General features: G+C 47.3%; 1 protein-coding gene across 2 annotated transcripts; it reads right to left on the bottom strand.

Annotated features, from left to right (window-relative positions):
• Positions 1 to 1200: 1200 nt before the first annotated feature.
• ZNHIT1 (zinc finger HIT-type containing 1) lies at positions 1201 to 10665 on the bottom strand. 2 transcript variants are annotated; one of them, XM_077470836.1, is made up of 5 exons: positions 10511 to 10665; positions 7622 to 7789; positions 2548 to 2633; positions 1463 to 1632; positions 1201 to 1359 (listed from the first exon to the last, which is right to left on the bottom strand). In XM_077470836.1, the coding sequence occupies exons 1-5, from the start codon at positions 10530 to 10532 to the stop codon at positions 1338 to 1340; spliced, it is 468 nt and encodes a 155-aa protein (XP_077326962.1). In that variant the 5' UTR covers positions 10533 to 10665; the 3' UTR covers positions 1201 to 1337. The 2 variants fall into 2 exon arrangements, with proteins under 2 accessions (XP_077326962.1, XP_077326963.1); XM_077470837.1 differs by having other exon boundaries at positions 2554 to 2633; positions 10511 to 10664.
• Positions 10666 to 16847: the final 6182 nt, after the last annotated feature.

The following is a 16847-nucleotide window of genomic DNA, read 5'->3' as shown; positions in this document are numbered from 1 at the left end:
GTTATTTCAGATAATTTGTAACTTCGGATAAATTCGTACTCGTTAATTTAATAGTTAATTATTAATTCAACTGATTTTCTTTCTTTTTATTTTAGATTTTCACATTTTTGGACTTTCAAATCTTTGAATTCCAAAAATCCAAAAATTTGGAAATTCTGAGTTCCGAAAATTCAAAATCCGGAAATCCGAAATTCCCCTAAAAAAAAAAAAAAAATCGAAATGTGAAAATTCCCGAAATTTCTGAAAAAAATCCAAAAAACGAAAACGAACACATTTTTTGTCAGTGCGCATGTCTACTCCACAGAGAAACACTGGAGCTCTGTCAGAGGGACCATCGGTTTCTAGGTCACCTCCCTGACCAAGGCCCTTCTACCCCGATTGCTCAGTTTGGTCGGGTGGCCCGCTCTAGGAAGAGTCCTGGTGGTTCCAAACTTCTTACATTTATGGATGACGGAGGCCACTGTGCTCATTGGGACCTTCAGTGCTGCAGAAATTCTTCTATACCCTCCCCCAGATCTGTGCCTCCATACAATCCTGTCTCGGGGGTCTTCAGACAATTCCTTGGACTACATGGCTTGGTTTGTGCTCTGACATGCACTGTTAACTGTGGGACCTTCTATAGACAGGTGTGTGCCTTTCCAAATCATGCTCAATCAACTGAGTTTACCACAGATGGACTCCAATCTAGTTGTAGAAACATCTCAAGGATGATCGGTGGAAACAGGAGGCACCTGAGCTCAGTTTTGAGTATCACGGCAAAGGTTGGGAATACTTATGTACATGGGATTTTCATTTTATTTTTTTTAAATAAATTTGCAAAGATTTCAAACAAACTCCTTTCACCTTATCATTGTGTAGTATTTTTTTTGTAGAATTCTGATGAAAATAATGAATTTAATCCATTTTGGAATAAGGCTGTAACGTAACAAAATGTGGAAAAAGTGAAGCGCTGTGAATACTTTCCAGGATGCGCCGTATTTGTCTCCTTGCCAGCAGCGTTGTTGGAAGAGGAAAGCAAAGCTGTCCAACCACGCTGCTTAGATCCAAAGGACAGAGCCAATCAGGACCAAGTGCTATGTGCGCCTGGTTCCCCGGGGGTGGGTTCAACAAGTTTTTTTTAAACCTCATTGAGATGCTTCTACTTTAAGGAGCCAACAAACTGGGGTTTACAATCTGGCAGTTCAATCAACGGAAACAAAATAAGAGAACATATTTTTTATTTTTCAGCAACCGTTAACATAAAACAAAGGAAAAAAAAGAAAAAAAAAAAAAATGTACAAATTTATTAATACAAAACAGATATTTACAATAATTACAGTGTACAGCGGAGGGAGGTCTCATACCGTCCACTTCAGGCACCTGCAATAAAAAACACACACAGACCACCGTCAGTCAGTATGAAGTCACCATGCATGGAATATTCAGGAAGGAGATAACGGGAGGATAAGAAGATAGAAGTCACCTGGTCTCCTGGTGAGTCCCCAGACACTTAACGCAGCAATACCGCGCTCCACACGACACGCAGCAATAATTCGAGGGAAAGCCGCACACAGCGCAGAAATGGCGCTGGGGGAAGTTCGATGGAGTCGCACAGGCCGTCAGATAATTGGGCCCTTCACTGGTGCTCAGATTCTGGAAGAGGGGAAAGAGAAAGAAAAAATATCAATCCTCCTCCTGCAGTGTAATACATATAGAAGGGGATAGGAGTCTGTTCTCCTCCTGCAGGGGGACACATATAGAAGGGGATAGGAGTCTGTTCTCCTCCTGCAGGGTGACACATATAGAAGGGGATAGGAGTCTGTTCTCCTCCTGCAGGGGGACACATATAGAAGGGGATAGGAGTCTGTTCTCCTCCTGCAGGGTGACACATATAGAAGGGGATAGGAGTCTGTTCTCCTCCTGCAGGGTGACACATATAGAAGGGGATAGGAGTCTGTTCTCCTCCTGCAGGGTGACACATTTAGAAGGGGATAGGAGTCTGTTCTCCTCCTGCAGGGTAATACATATAGAAGGGGATAGGAGTCTGTTCTCCTCCTGCAGGGTGACACATATAGAAGGGAATAGGAGTCTGTTCTCCTCCTGCAGGGTAATACATATAGAAGGGGATAGGAGTCTGTTCTCCTCCTGCAGGGTGACACATATAGAAGGGGATAGGAGTCTGTTCTCCTCCTGCAGGGTAATACATATAGAAGGGAATAGGAGTCTGTTCTCCTCCTGCAGGGTGACACATATAGAAGGGGATAGGAGTCTGTTCTCCTCCTGCAGTGTAATACATATAGAAGGGGATAGGAGTCTGTTCTCCTCCTGCAGGGGGACACATATAGAAGGGGATAGGAGTCTGTTCTCCTCCTGCAGGGTGACACATATAGAAGGAGATATGAGTCTGTTCTCCTCCTGCAGAGTAATACATATAGAAGGGGATAGGAGTCTGTTCTCCTCCTGCAGGGGGACACATATAGAAGGGGATAGGAGTCTGTTCTCGTCCTGCAGGGTGACACATATAGAAGATAGAATGTGTTCCCCTCCCCCCTCATGGATGACACATACACTGACCTGTTCCTCCAGAAGAGCCTGGAAATTCTTCCGGAATCTCAGCTTAAAATGATCTCCTCGCGTTTTCTTCCTTTTCTTGCCTGACACAAACCAAAAAACAACAATCCAACATCAGGAAGATTTCATTCTCACATCCAGGACCCCCCTGGAGGAAAGACAGATCCGCCCTATAAGTGGGACCGGGTTTAGGATATCCCAGTACACATGCAGTTTCCCTAAAAAAAGGTGCATTAGATACTTCAGAAGCCTGTAACCAGCTCAGGGAACCAGAGTGTTACCGATATCTATATCTATCTAGGTTTCTGAAAGGGAAAGACAGGAGGACGCCTCCTGTGGGTGAGTTTGGGAACTGCCCTCCTGCATCAAAAGACTATCAACAAAAAGGGACTGGAGCATTACAGGTAGACATCACAAGGCTTCGTTTTCTGGAGTGCACCCCTTAGATTGTAGCTACTTATTTTAATACCTCCTTCCCTGAACCCCCACCAGTCATATTCAACTGTTCCCGCACTCCTCACTCAGTCCCATAAAGATGTCACAATCACTTCCACACTCCCTCGGATGTGTCATTACCTCCCGGATGTGTCCCCGACATGTTTTCCGGCCTCCCAGACCCAAGTCCAGCATAGTGGATGCTGTCGGGTAAGGCAGAGGGGAGGGAGATCACCAAACATCCGTTCGCTGATCTCCTTTTCCTCTTACTGACCCGAAAGTGATGTGTAAAACTTCACTTCTGGGTCCTGGTGTCATTGTCCCCAGCCAGTATGGCCAGGGAAGACCCTAATGGAGTGTCATGTGTGTTCCTTTTGTTTCACAGGAGGACAGGTGAGACATCAGGGGTCTAAATGACCTCCGATTTCTCATTAACTACTTCCAATCCAGTCCAATTCTGACATCTCTCTCCTATATGTAAAAAAAAAAAAAAAACTACTTAGAACCCCCAAACGTTATATATATAAATTATCTCATCTCACAAAAGTGAGTACACCCCTCACATTTATGTAAATATTTTATTATACCTTTTCATGTGACAACACTGAAGAAATAACACTTGTCTACAATGTAAAGTAGTGAGTGTACAGCTTGTATAACAGTGTAAATTTGCTGTCCCCTCAAAATAACTCAACACACAGCCATTAATGTCTAAATCACTGGCAACAAAAGTGAGTACACCCCTAAGTGAAAATGTACAAATTGGGCCCAATTAGCTATTTTCCCTCCCTGGTGTCATGTGACTCGTTAGTGTTACAAGGTCTCAGGTGTGAATAGGGAGCAGGTGTGTTAAATTTGGTGTTATCGCTCTCACTCTCTCATACTGGTCACTGGAAGTTCAACATCGTGGCAAAGAACTCTCTGTTTGTTTCTCTACATAAAGATGGCCTAGGCTATACGAAGATTGCCAAGACCCTGAAACTGAGCTGCAGCACAGTGACCAAGACCATACAGCGGTTTAACAGGAAAGGTTCCACTCAGAACAGGCCTCGTCATGGTCCACCAAAGAAGTTGGGTGCACGTGCTCAGTGTCATATCCAGAGGTTGTCTTTGGGAAATAGATGTATGAGTGCTGCCAGAATTTCTGCAGAGGTTGAAGGGATGGGGGGTCAGCCTGTCAGTGCTCAGACCATACGCCTCACACTACATCAAATTGGTCTGCATGGCTGTCATCCCAGAAAGAAGCCTCTTCTAAAGATAAAGCACAAGAAAGCCTGCAGTTTGTTAAAGACAAGCAGACTAAGGACATGGATTACTGGAACCATGTCCTGTGGTCTGATGACACCAAGATAAACTTATTTGGTTCAGATGGTGTCAGGCGTGGTGGCGGCAACCAGGTGAGGAGAACAAAGACAAGTGTGTCTTTCCTACAGTCAAGCATGGTGGTGGGAGTGTCATGGTCTGGAGCTGCATGAGTGCTGCCGGCACTGGGGGGCTACAGATCATTGAGGGAACCATGAATGCCAACATGTACTGCGACATACTGAAGCAGAGCATGATCCCCTCCCTCCGGAGTCTGGGCCGCAGGGCAGTATTCCAACATGATAATGACAACTAACACACCTCCAAGATGTGAAGCTCTGGTGAACTCCATGCCCAAGAGGGTTAAGGCAGTGCTGGAAAATAATGGTGGCCACACAAAATATCAACACTTTGGGCCCAATTTGGACATTTTTTTTTTATAGCTAGGGGTGTACGGACTTTTGTTGCCAGTGGTTTAGACATTAATGGCTGTGTGTTGAGTTATTTTGAGGGGACAGCAAATTTACACTGTTATACAAGCTGTACACTCACTACTTTACATTGTAGACAAGTGTCATTTCTTCAGTGTTGTCACATGAAAAGATAGAAGAAAATATTTATATAAATGTGAGGGGTGTACTCACTTTTGTGAGATACTGTGTATATTAAAATGTTTGGGGGTTCTAAGTAGTTTTCCAGCAAAAAAATGATGTATATATAAAAATATAATAAAATATTTACAAAAATGTGAGGGGTGTACTCACTACTCACATCTCTCTCTCTCTCTAATTTTTTTTTTTTTTTATATTAAAGCAGAGGCCTTAGAGAATAAAATGGTGGGTGTTGCAATTTTTTATGTCACACAGTCTTTGCACATCGGTTTTTCAAACGCAATTTTTTGGGGGAAGAAAAAATATACATATTAATAACACAATGGGGGTTATTTACTAAAGGAAAATCCACTTTACACTGAAAGTGCACTTGGAAGTGCAGTGTCTGTAGATCCAAGGGGGACATGCAAGGAAAATAAAAAAACAGCATTTTAGCATGCACATGATTGGATGATAAAATCAGCAGAGCTTCCCCTCATTTCAGATCTTCCCCTCAGATTTAGAGTGACTGCACTTCCAAGTGCACTTGCAGTGCAAAGTAGATTTGCCTTTCGGAAATAACCCCCTATATAATACCCAGATGTTTTGTATGATATAAAAGATAATGTTATGCCGCATAAATACATACCTAACATGTAACGCTCAAAATTGCGCACACCCGTGGAATGGCAACCAACAATAGTACTTAAAAACCTAAATTCACACCAATGCGAATTGGATGAGGGTTTTCCCTGCATCCAATTCGCATAGGAGGAGAATGTGACTGGCTCTTTATTATTATTATTATATTTTTAATTTTTATTTACACTTTCCCTTATTTTTTTTATCAACTTTATTGCTATCTTAAGGGATTAACAACATCCCATGTGATAGCACAGGCCATGACAGGTTCTCTTTACTGAGACATCTAGGGGTCTATTAGACCCCGCATCTCTCCTCTGGCCTCAAAAGCATCTGATCCAACCGAGATGGGTGAGGATCAGATGCTGTACAAGCCGGTAACAGCTTGTTTACAACAAACCGGGAAGTGACAACATCTGCATCACTTCTGTGCTCATTGATCATAGAGATGCAAGTTCCTCCCTCACCTCTATGGTCAGCCGGTGGAACTGCCTGGCTTCAGTCCGAGTTCCTTGGTAGAATGGGAGAGCCCAGGGAGGGTGGGCGGGACCACCGCCCGCCACATGTAAAAGCGATCCAGAGGCTGTATAGCTGCACAGATCACTTTTGCATTAAATACAAACACCGGGGTCAGGGCTGCACCGCGGCATAACCGCCGCAGCGGTTAAAAGGCTGGACATGTTTGGTATCCATTTACTCGGCACAACCTCAACTTTTTTATATTTTACCCAAGAAAAAAATTGGGCATTACATTGTCTTTGTGAGCCCTAAAATCAACTCTGCTGTGGTTTTTTTTTTTTTTATGAAATTTTGCGTTTCATAAACCATGGTGTGTGTTAAAAAAAAAATTGGAACTGCCACTATTTTATTACCCAGGGAGCCTGCTTTCAAAAAATCTCTCATGTTTTTTTTTTGGGGGGGGGGGGGGAGGTTTAAGTAATCTTCAGGCCTAAAATTATTTTTTTAACTACTTCACCTCTGGAAGGTTTTACTCCCCACCCCCACCCCCCTCTTCATGACCAGGCCATTTTTTGGTTTTATGGCACTGCATTACTTTAACTTACAATTGCGCAGTCACGTGCGACACGGTACCCAAATGAAATGTATGCCCTTTTTTCCCCCCACACAAAAATAGAGTTTTCTTTTGGTGGTATTTGATCAGCACTTAGATTTTATTTTTTGTTGCGCTATAAACGAAAAAAAGACCAAAAATTTGGAAAAATAAATAAATATATATATATATATATATATATATATATATATATATATATATATATTTTTTTTATACTTTCTGCTATAACTATGGGTATAGGATCATGTATATGGGATTATACATATATATTTTTGAATGGTTGAACTTGATGGACTTGTGTCTTTTTTTAACCTGACTATGTATAAAACAACAAAATAAAATAAATTTAAATAAAAAAAAATTCTACATAAATTTAGGCCAATATGTTTTGGCCTTTACCTATATGTTTTTGGTAAAAAAAAAAAAAAAAAAATCACAATAAGCGTATATTGATTGATTTGCAGGAAAGTTATAGTGTCTACAAACTATGGGCTATTTACTGGAATTTTTATACTAGTAATGGGGGCGATCAGCGACTCATAGCGGGACGGCGATATTGCAGCGGACAATCTGACATTAACTGGCACTTTGTGGGAACCAGTGACATTAGTACAGTGATCAGTGCTAAAAAAAATATGCACTGTCACTGTACTGACGACACTGGCTGGGAAGGGGTTAAACATCTAGGAGCAATCAAAGGGTCAAATGTGTTCCTAGCCAGTGTTTATGTGTGTGTGATGTGATTTGCAGGGAAGCAAAAACTGGCACATCCTGTCCTCTTCCTCGCCGATCAGCAGGTGCCGGAGGTCATTCATTGGCCGGCACCCGCCGTTCAGCTCGTGCAAAAAAATGGACATGGAAGCAAAAGGGTTAAAATTTATATGATAAAATATAATAATTTGATATTCCTCCCCTGATAACCAACAGAACCCGATATATCTACAATGTATCATTATCACTGATGAGAGTCTATCACTATTTCTCCCACAATGCACCATGCTGGAGGACGCCCCCCTGTGGGGATACCTACCGGTTTCCGTGTCGTCATCGAACTGCGGGAGGCGCTTGAGCTGCGGCAGGTTGGCGTGCGGGTCATCCTGAAAATTGTCCTTTTCCAAAGCTTCCAGCTGACGGTTGAGGCGGCGCTGGCGGGTGGCGGAGTCCAACACCCGCCTCTGGGAGGGGTCATTGGAGCGCACTGAAAAAAAAAACAGAGGGTATAAAGTATTAATACTTAATGTTAATGTATTACATGACATCTTTCTGGGTGTCACAGCCCCGTCCCTTCTCCATTGTCCAGGTAACATCTTATTGGGTGTCACAGCCCCTCCCCTTCACTGCCTAGGTAAATATTATTCTGGGTGTCACAGCCCCACCCTTTCTTAACTGTCCAGGTAACATCATTCTGGGTGTCACAGTCCCGCCCCTTCTTCACTGCCAGGTAAATATCATTCTAGGTGTCTAAGCCCCGCCCCTTCTTCATTGCCCAGGCAACATCATTCTCGGTATCACAGCCCCGCCTCTTCACTGCCTAGGTAAATATTATTTAGGGTGTCACAGCCCCGCCCCTTCTTCATTGTCCCGGTAACATCATTTTGGGTGTCACAGCCCCGCCCCTTCTTCATTGTCCAGGTAATATCATTTTGGCTGTCACAGCCCCGCCCCTTCTTCATTGTCCAGGTAATATCATTTTGGCTGTCACAGCCCCGCCCCTTCACTGTCTAGGTAAATATCATTCTGGGTATCACAGCCCTGCCCTTCCTTCACTGTCCAGGTAACATCATTCTGGGTGTCACAGTCCCACCTCATCACTACCTATGTAAATATAATTCTAAGTGTCACAGCCCCGCCCTTCTACATTGTCCGGGTAACATCATTCTGGATGTCATAGCCCCACCCCCTTTTCACTGCATTGGTAAATATTTTGGGTGTCACAGCCCCACCCGTTTTTCACTGCCTAGATAACATCCCTCTGGGTGTTACAGCCCCTCCTCCCGAAAACAATTTGTTTTCTGTAGACTGGTTGGCTGAATTATCTTAGCTGGAGAAATGGCTGCTCTTTGCTCCCTGCACTGCTGCTCGCCTATCACCGGGGTCATGCGGCTGCTGCTGAAGGGAAGTGTCTGAGTGCCGATAGCTGTACAGGACCGGGCTGGGTGAGCAGCACTGGGGGGAGCAAAGAGCAGCATCTTCTCCTGGGAATAGCATTTGGCTCTGTATTAACATGTCTGAGTGGGACTGATGATGTCCAAGGACAGTGCCACATTAATGGACAGGTCCACGTCAAAGGGACAGGTCCATATCAAAGTAGAGTGTAAAGCCACTATGTTATGATCATACATTCCCATCTGTTAGATAACGATATGTGCCCCACTGTATAAAAGTCCATGTTAGAGGACAGGTCCACGTTAAAGGACAGGTCAATGTTAAAGGACAGGTCCACGTTAAAGGACAGGTCCACGTTAAAGGACAGGTCCACGTTAAAGGACAGGTCCACGTTAGAGGACAGGTCCACGTTAGAGGACAGATTTAAGTTAAAGGAGAGGCCCACTCTTAAAGAACAGGTCTAAGTTAAAGGACAGGTCCACGTTAGAGGACAGGTCTAAGTTAAAGGACAGGTCCACGTGAAAGGACAGGTCCACTTTAGAGGACAGGTCCACGTGAAAGGACAGGTCCACTTTAGAGGACTGGTCCACGTGAAAGGACAGGTCCATGTTAGAGGAGAGGCCCACTCTTAAAAGACAGGTCCACTCTCACAGGACAAGTCCACATTAAAGGACAGGTCTAAAAGTAAGGACAGGTCTATATTTAAGGACAGGTCTATATTTAAGGACAGGTCTAAATGTAAGGACAGGTCTAAATGTAAGGACAGATCCACTCTTACAGGACAGGTCCATGGTAAAAAGCAGGTGCACGTTAAAGGCCAGGCCCACTCTTAGAGAGCAGGTCCACGTTACCTTTAAGAGTGGAGCTGTTCCTTAACATGGATCTGCTCCTTAACATAAACCCGTCCTTTAAAAAGGTAGTAAACCCTTTACAACCACCTCATACTACAGGTAAGCCTATAATAAGGCTTACCTGTAGCTACCCAGGATATCTCCTAAACCTGAACAGATTAGGGGATATCCCCTGTATTTTCCTGTGCTGACATCATCGGCACATGCGCACTGAAGCCAACGTGCCGTTGCTTGAGTTAGCCTGTGCCGTCACCGGCGACTCCCACTCACAGGAGTGATGTCATCGCAACTCCGGCCAATCACAGCGCCCGAGCCTGCGATACCCGTAAGTAACCCCTGGAGATGCATACTAGCTCATTATATCTCTGGCTTGCAGGCTTTTTTTTTTATAAAAGGGTTTATAACCACTTACCCTCGCTGTGTAAGTTGTACCGGTAGGCACTGTAAATATCTCCTAATGGTGGGCGGTTCAGGAGATATATACTGCACTGATGACATCACTGGCGCATGCGCTGAGATTGTGAAGGCCACCCGTGCCGTTTCTTCAGGCCGATGTGCCGCGATTGCCAATCACACATCCGGGGCCCGTGTCCCCCGGAGAGGAAGAGGGTTGAAGATGGACACGGGGACACTGCGGGCTTCCATCCCAGGTAAGTGCCCCGTAATGGGCTAGTATGTGATGCACACAAGCCCATTACGCCTTTACAGTGAAGAACAAACCCACCAGGGTTCACTTCCTCTATCACTCTGCATCTGTCTATCTAACGTGGATCTGTCTTTAAAGAATGTAAATAATTCGCTCCCCTCCCCCCACTGAATCCACAGACCCCGCCCTCTATCCGCGACGCTCGGCGTTCAATGCCCCGCCCAATCCCAGCAATTGGAGGATTAGGGAGGGTGTGGCCTCACATAGCGCAGGGGTGGAGACTGTGCGATCACGTGGCCGCCGATAAAGCACTCACCGGAGTGTTTCTTGTCCAGCATAGCGAGTCCCGCGATCTGCCCGTCCAGCCGACACTGCGCACGCTCCGGAAATGGGGCCAATGAGGGGGGACAACGCGCGCGCAGAAAAAAAATTGGGCGAGGCCTTTGAGCGACGCATGCGCGGAGACGTCGGTCCACACTGCGCACGCGTCGCGCCGCTGGTTGGCGGAAGTTACTGGCGAGAAACTAGCGGGGGCCGGCCGCCATCTTGCTACACCCCCGCACTCGTGCACAAAGAAAGCGTCAAGCGGACATCTTGTTACACCCACCGAGTCGTAGATTTCGCACTTATTTTAAACAGTAAACTGAGCGACAAACTTGTATTGTATTTACACGGCGGCGGAAATCTGCTTTTAGCTCACAGCAGCTCTTACGGGGGGGGGGGGGGGCTTTTCCAGCCAACGCGTCAAATTCCTATACTCCCTGAGTGGACTCTGCTGCCCTCCAGCAGCCGAAAAGCAGATGGCTGCTACAGTGTAGGACAATGAGAGGCGTTTGCCAACCAGCGGGCGGTCACTTCCGCCAACCAGCCTGCTTCACGCATGCGCAGTGTAAAAATGTTTTCACACTTTTAAGGGTAAAGCACTAAAAGTTACGCTTTTTAAAGTGGTTGTATACCCAATTTTTAAACTTTTACCTACAGGAAAGCCTATAATAACCCCTCGGTATGCGCCGCTGACTGCAGCGGCGCATGCGCACAAGGGGGTTCTCGGCCTGAAAATCCGGCAGTGGCCGACCGGCCGGAAAGAAACCTCCCGCGCATGCGCGGGAGTGACGATATTGCGGCTCCGGCCACTCACAGCGCCGGAGCCGCGATACCCGGAAGAAACGCAGAGGGAGCATGTCAGCTCCCTCGGCGTGGATCGGGCCAGATGTCGGGGCCTCGTTCTAAGGTAAGTATTTCATAATGAGCTAGTATGCGGTGCATACTAGCTCATTATGCCTTTTGCTTTGCAGGTTTTAAAAAAAAAAAAAATGTGCGGGTTTACTACCGCTTTAATCATAGAGATATGTATTATAATAAAAACGATGCAAGAACAAAAAATATATATTTTTTCTATTTACACACTGTGAGACACAGGCCTCATTCACACCGAGCGTATTCGAAACGCAATTGTTTTGGCGTACTTTCTTCTGCACGACACGCGTAGGGCCGCCTGCTGATTTCAATGGGTTTGTGTTGTAAGACCAGTTTGCCACAGGGCCCCTCGTGGGCTCGCTTCACTCGCCACGTTTCAGGCACGGCCTCGCTTCAATCAGCATAAATATAATAGTTTCATAGTTAGTAAGTAGGAATGAGCTTGGTGTTTGACTCGAACATCGGCTGTTCGCACGTCCGGCGAATACCGAATGTTATGGGCCGTTCGCGCCAAATTTGTGTGGCGCTCACGGCCAGTGCATTGCTGGCTCATGATTGGCCAAGCATGCACTGTGACCCTGCATGCTTGGCCAATCACAGCTCCGGCAGCGAAAAGAGACATAATTGGCTACAAGCAGGATGCCTGTGGCCAATTATAGCTCAGGGAGTTTAGTACACGCCCCAAACTATATAAAGCCGCCAGTGTGGCGGCCTTGTGTAGTGTGTTCCGGCGTGCAGGGAGAGAAGGATAGGCAGGGACAGTTTGTTCTTTTCTCAGGCGTCTGCAGGAGTTAGTGGGTGTTGTGTGCCTCCAGCACAGTATACACCTGTATCTACCCTTTATTGCTGGTGTTCTCTAATAAAGGCATCTGCAGGAGTTAGTGGGTGTTGTGTGACTCCAGCACAGCACAGTATACACCTGTATCTACCCTTTATTGCTGGTGTTCTATAATAAAGGCATCCACAGGAGCTAGTGGGTGTTGTGTGCCTCCAGCACAGTATACACCTGTATCTACCCTTTGTTGCTGGTGTTCTAGCGTGCAGGCATCTGCAGGAGTTAGTGGGTATTGTGTGCCTCCAGCACAATATGCACTACCCAATTGCTGGTTTTCCCATCTCCCTTCAGGCCATTACTATGTCTGGAAGGCCAACAAGGAGAGGCAGACAGTCACGAGCCAATAAAAGAGGGCAAGCAGGCTCTGTGTCTAGAGACAACAGTGCTGGTCGTGGACGCGGTGCATCGTCATCATCAGCAAGTGGCCATGGGACACGCTTGTCCTTCTTTTCAGCAGCTTGACATGTTGAGCGGCAACATGCCAACGACTTGGTAGAGTGGATGACCAAGCCCTCTTCATCCTCCTCATCCTCTCTCACCCAGGCTCAGGGTACTAGCAAAGCAGCTGCCAAAGCGTCCCCTTCCCCTGTCTCAATGTCATCATCAGTCACTCCTTGCCTAGACCCACCACGTCCTCCTGAGGAGTCCCCAGAACTGTTTGAGCACAGTGTTGGGTACATGCTCCAGGAGGATGCCCAGTGTTTTGAAGGCTCTGATGATGATACTCAGCTAGAGGAAGGCAGTAGTGTGAGCGCAGAGAGAGGGGATGCTCAAGAAGGACAGCAATCTGGCAGTCATGTTCCACCAGCTGCAGCATACTGCCAGGTTTGCTCCAGTGATGAAGGGGGGGGGATGATGAGGTCACTGACTCCACGTGGGTGCCTGATAGGAGAGAGGAGGAGGAGCAGGCACATCTCCAACGAGGCAGGATGCCCTCCGGGGGCCAGCTTAGGGGCAGCACACCGACTGAATCACACCGCAGAGCTCCGCCTGTGCAGGGCGCTGCCTCTGCGCGTTATTCTAAAAGTTCTTTGGTGTAGGCCTTTTTTGAGACGAGTGCATCAGATTGCACCACTGCTATTTGCAACATATGTCTCAAGCGTATCTCACGTGGCCAAAACATCAGCCGCTTGGGCACCACATGCTTGACCAGACATATGTTGACCTGCCATGCAGCTCGTTGGCAAGCGTACCTTAAAGACCCACACCAAAGAACAATGCGGACCTCTCCTTGCTCCTCATCAGCTGGGATCTCCAACCCCACTAGACCTTCAGTCCTCTCTGAAACCTGCTCTGAGAGGAATGAAGGTGTAGAATTAGGTGTGTCACAGCCAAGTGCTTCCGGGCACTCTGCTAGCAGTACACCCACGTCCGATTATAGCAGGCAAATTTCCCTGCTCCAGCTGCTGGACCATCGAAAGAAGTTCACTCCCAGCCATCCACATGCCCAGCGGTTGAATGCTAGCTTGGCTAAATTGCTAGCACTTCCACTGCTGCCTTTTCAGTTGGTAGACTCGGCCCCCTTCCGTGAGTTTGTACAATGTGCGGTTTCTCAGTGGCAGGTCAGCAAACGCCACTTTTTCTCACGGAAGGCAATTCCGGCTCTCTACCAGCATGTGGAAGGCAATGTCCTTGCCTTGCTGGACAGGGCGGTCAGCGGTAAGGTGCATATTACCACTGACTCATGGTCCAGCAGGCATGGACAAGGACGTTACCTGTCTTTCACGGCCCATTGGGTCACTCTTCTGGCAGCTGGGAAGGATGCAGGACAAGGTGCAGTAGTGCTGGAGGTTGTTCTGCCACCACTGCCAAAATGCTACTTCTGGTTGTGACACACCTCTCTCCTCCACCCCCTCCTCTTCTTCTTCCTCCATGGCCTCTTCCAGTGCTCTGTCCTCGGAACCAGCGGTGCTCCGTAGGCGTTCAAGGGGTTATGCAAGTACGCAGGCAAAAAGATGCCATGCCGTGCTTGCGCTGGTTTGTTTGGGGGACAGGAGCCACACTGGGGCAGATATTTTGTCAGCTCTGCAGGGGCAGGCCGAGAGGTGGTTGACGCCACGCCAGCTTAAACCAGTAATGGTGGTTTGCGACAATGGCACCAACCTCCTCTCCGCCCTCCGACAGGGACAACTGACCCATGTGCCCTGTGTAGCTCACGTCCTTAACCTGGTGGTGCAGCGGTCCTTGGGCAGGTACCCGGGCTCATAGGATGTCCTGAGGCAGGCCAGGAAAGTCTGGGTGCATTTCCGCCGATCATTTAATGCCAGTGCTTGGCTGGCTGAGCTCCAAAAGGAGTTGAACCTGCCCAAGAACCGCCTTATATGTGACATGCCCACCAGGTGGAACTTAGCATTGGCCATGCTGCAGCGGCTGCACATGCAGCAGAGGGCCATCAATGAGTACCTGTGCGACTACGGCACCAGGACAGAGTCAGGGAAGCTCGTTTTTTTCTCACCACGCCAGTGGGGCATGATCAGGGATGCATGCACTGTCCTGTCACCGTTTGAGGAGGCCACAAGGATGGTGAGCAGTGACAGTGCATGCATCAGTGAAACTGTACCTCTTGTCCACCTGTTGGAGCATATGCTGCGTGGAATAATGGACAGGGCACTTGAGGCAGAACAGAGGCAGGAAGAGGAGGACTTCCTTGCCTCTCAAGGCCCCCTTTATCCAGACAGTGTTTCTGCTGTCCCACCCATCACACAGGAAGAGGAGGAGGAGGATGATTGTGCCAGCATGGAGGTGGAGCCTGGCACTCAGCATCAGCAGTCTTTTAGGGATGATTTACAGTCCCAAGAAACCCGTGGACTTCTACGTGGCTGGGAGGAAGTGGCTGCGGATCATGTTGTCCTTAGTGACCCAGAGGACTCTGGACTGAATGCCTCAGCTAACCTACGCTGCATGGCCTCCCTGATCCTGCAAAGCCTGCGGAAGGATCCTCGTATTCTTCGGATCAAGGAGAGGGACCATTACTGGCTGGCCACTCTCCTTGACCCATGGTACAAGGGTAAGGTTGCCGACCTTATCTTGCCGTCGCAGAGGGAGCAGAGGATGAGACATCTCCGGGAGGCCTTGCAGAAAGGTCTATGCAACGTGTTCCCAGAGACTGGGAGGTTACAAACTCCTGGTCCTGGACAACATGTTGCTGAGGCTTTGGTCAGTCACAGAAGGAGTGGTGGAGAAGGTGGCCGTCTGACCGATGCGTTCAGACAATGTTTTAGTCCGCTGCCCCAAGGTATGATCGGTTCCAGCAACCATCGCCAGCGTCTGATTTACATGGTGCAGGAATACCTAGGGGCAAGGTCAGACTTGGACACCTTTCCCACCGAAAATCCTCTGGCTTACTGGGTCTTGAGGATGGATCACTGGGCAGAGCTTGCACAGTATGCAGTTGAGCTACTGGCCTGTCCTGCATCCAGCGTTCTTTCGGACCGCACATTCAGTGCTGCTGGTGGCTTTGTAACCGATCACAGGGTGCACCTGTCCACTGACTCGGTTTATCGACTGACCTTCATAAAGATGAATCAGTCTTGGATCACCACCAGCTACCAAGCACCTGAAGCTGATGTAACCGAATAATTTTTTTGGAAATGTCACATCCCTTCAAGACTGCCTATGCTGAGTGACTGTCCTGTTATGTTGACTGACTATCGTTTTCCTCCTCAATGATCCCGCTGATATCTTGGAAGAACATTTTTGGTTCTGGGGATGCCCCCAGCCCAATTTTTCAGCCCCTGTTTAACAGGGGCATGTAATACAATTTTTGATTCAATGTTTTGCAGCAGGACTCATTCCTGCACTCCAACTAGAGTATATGGGAGAGGTTGCAGTGTCGTGGCACCAGCACCAGTGCCTAAGGCCCAATTTTTCAGCCCCTGTTTAACAGGGGCATGTAATACAATTTTTGATGCAATGCTTTGCAGCAGGGCTCATTCCTGCACTCCAACTAGAGTATATGGGAGAGGTTGCAGTGTTGTGGCACCAGCACCAGTGCCTAAGGCCCAATTTTTCAGCCCCTGTTTAACAGGGCGTGTAATTACAATTTTTGATGCAATGCTTGGCAGCAAGGCTCATTCCTGCACTCCAACTAGAGTATATGGGAGAGGTTGCAGTGTCGTGGCACCAGCAAGCAGTGCCTAAGGTCCAATTTTTCACCCCCTGTTTAACAGGGTTCACAGCAGGGCCCGTTCCTGCGCCCACCGAGAGTAACTGTGAGGACTTATAGTGTTGTAGCACCAGCGCCACCACCACCAAAGGCCCAATTTTTCTACCACTGTTCAACAATGGCATGTAATTACAATTCTTGATATAATCGTTCACAGCAGGGCGCTCCAGCGCCCACCAAGAGTCACTTTGAGGGCTTACAATGTTGTGACAACACCAACACCTTGTTCCGCCATTTCTGCAGAGCATATAGGGCAGGCCCCTACTTTCAAACATCCAACTTACAAACGTCTCCTACTTGCAAACGGAAGGAGACAATAGGAATTGAGATGAAAAAAGATGAATGGCAAAAAAAATTATACAGGGGTGATAACCCTTCCCTATGTTTTCCAAAAAGCTTAAAAATAATTTTTTTGACTGGAGCTACACATTAAAAATGTACCAGTTCAAAATTACA

The sequence above is a fragment of the Lithobates pipiens genome, unplaced genomic scaffold (assembly GCF_037356315.1).
Source record: "Lithobates pipiens isolate NorthernLeopardFrog02 unplaced genomic scaffold, aLitPip1_a1.2 Scaffold_8, whole genome shotgun sequence".
NCBI classification, from domain to species: Eukaryota; Metazoa; Chordata; class Amphibia; order Anura; family Ranidae; genus Lithobates; species Lithobates pipiens.
Note: the sequence above shows the minus strand (reverse complement) of the source record. Positions and strands in the feature narration are given on the sequence as shown.

Bases quoted from the DNA above. Each gene is read 5' to 3' on its own strand.
- ZNHIT1 (XM_077470836.1), bottom strand. From the start codon at position 10,532: ATGCTGGACAAGAAACACTCCG. The intron at 1,633-2,547 runs GTATGTGTCATC...CCCCTCTTCCAG, and splicing joins TTCTGGAGGAACAGGTCAGT to AATCTGAGCACCAGTGAAGG. The intron at 1,360-1,462 runs GTGACTTCTATC...TTTTTATTGCAG, and splicing joins GGGACTCACCAGGAGACCAG to GTGCCTGAAGTGGACGGTAT.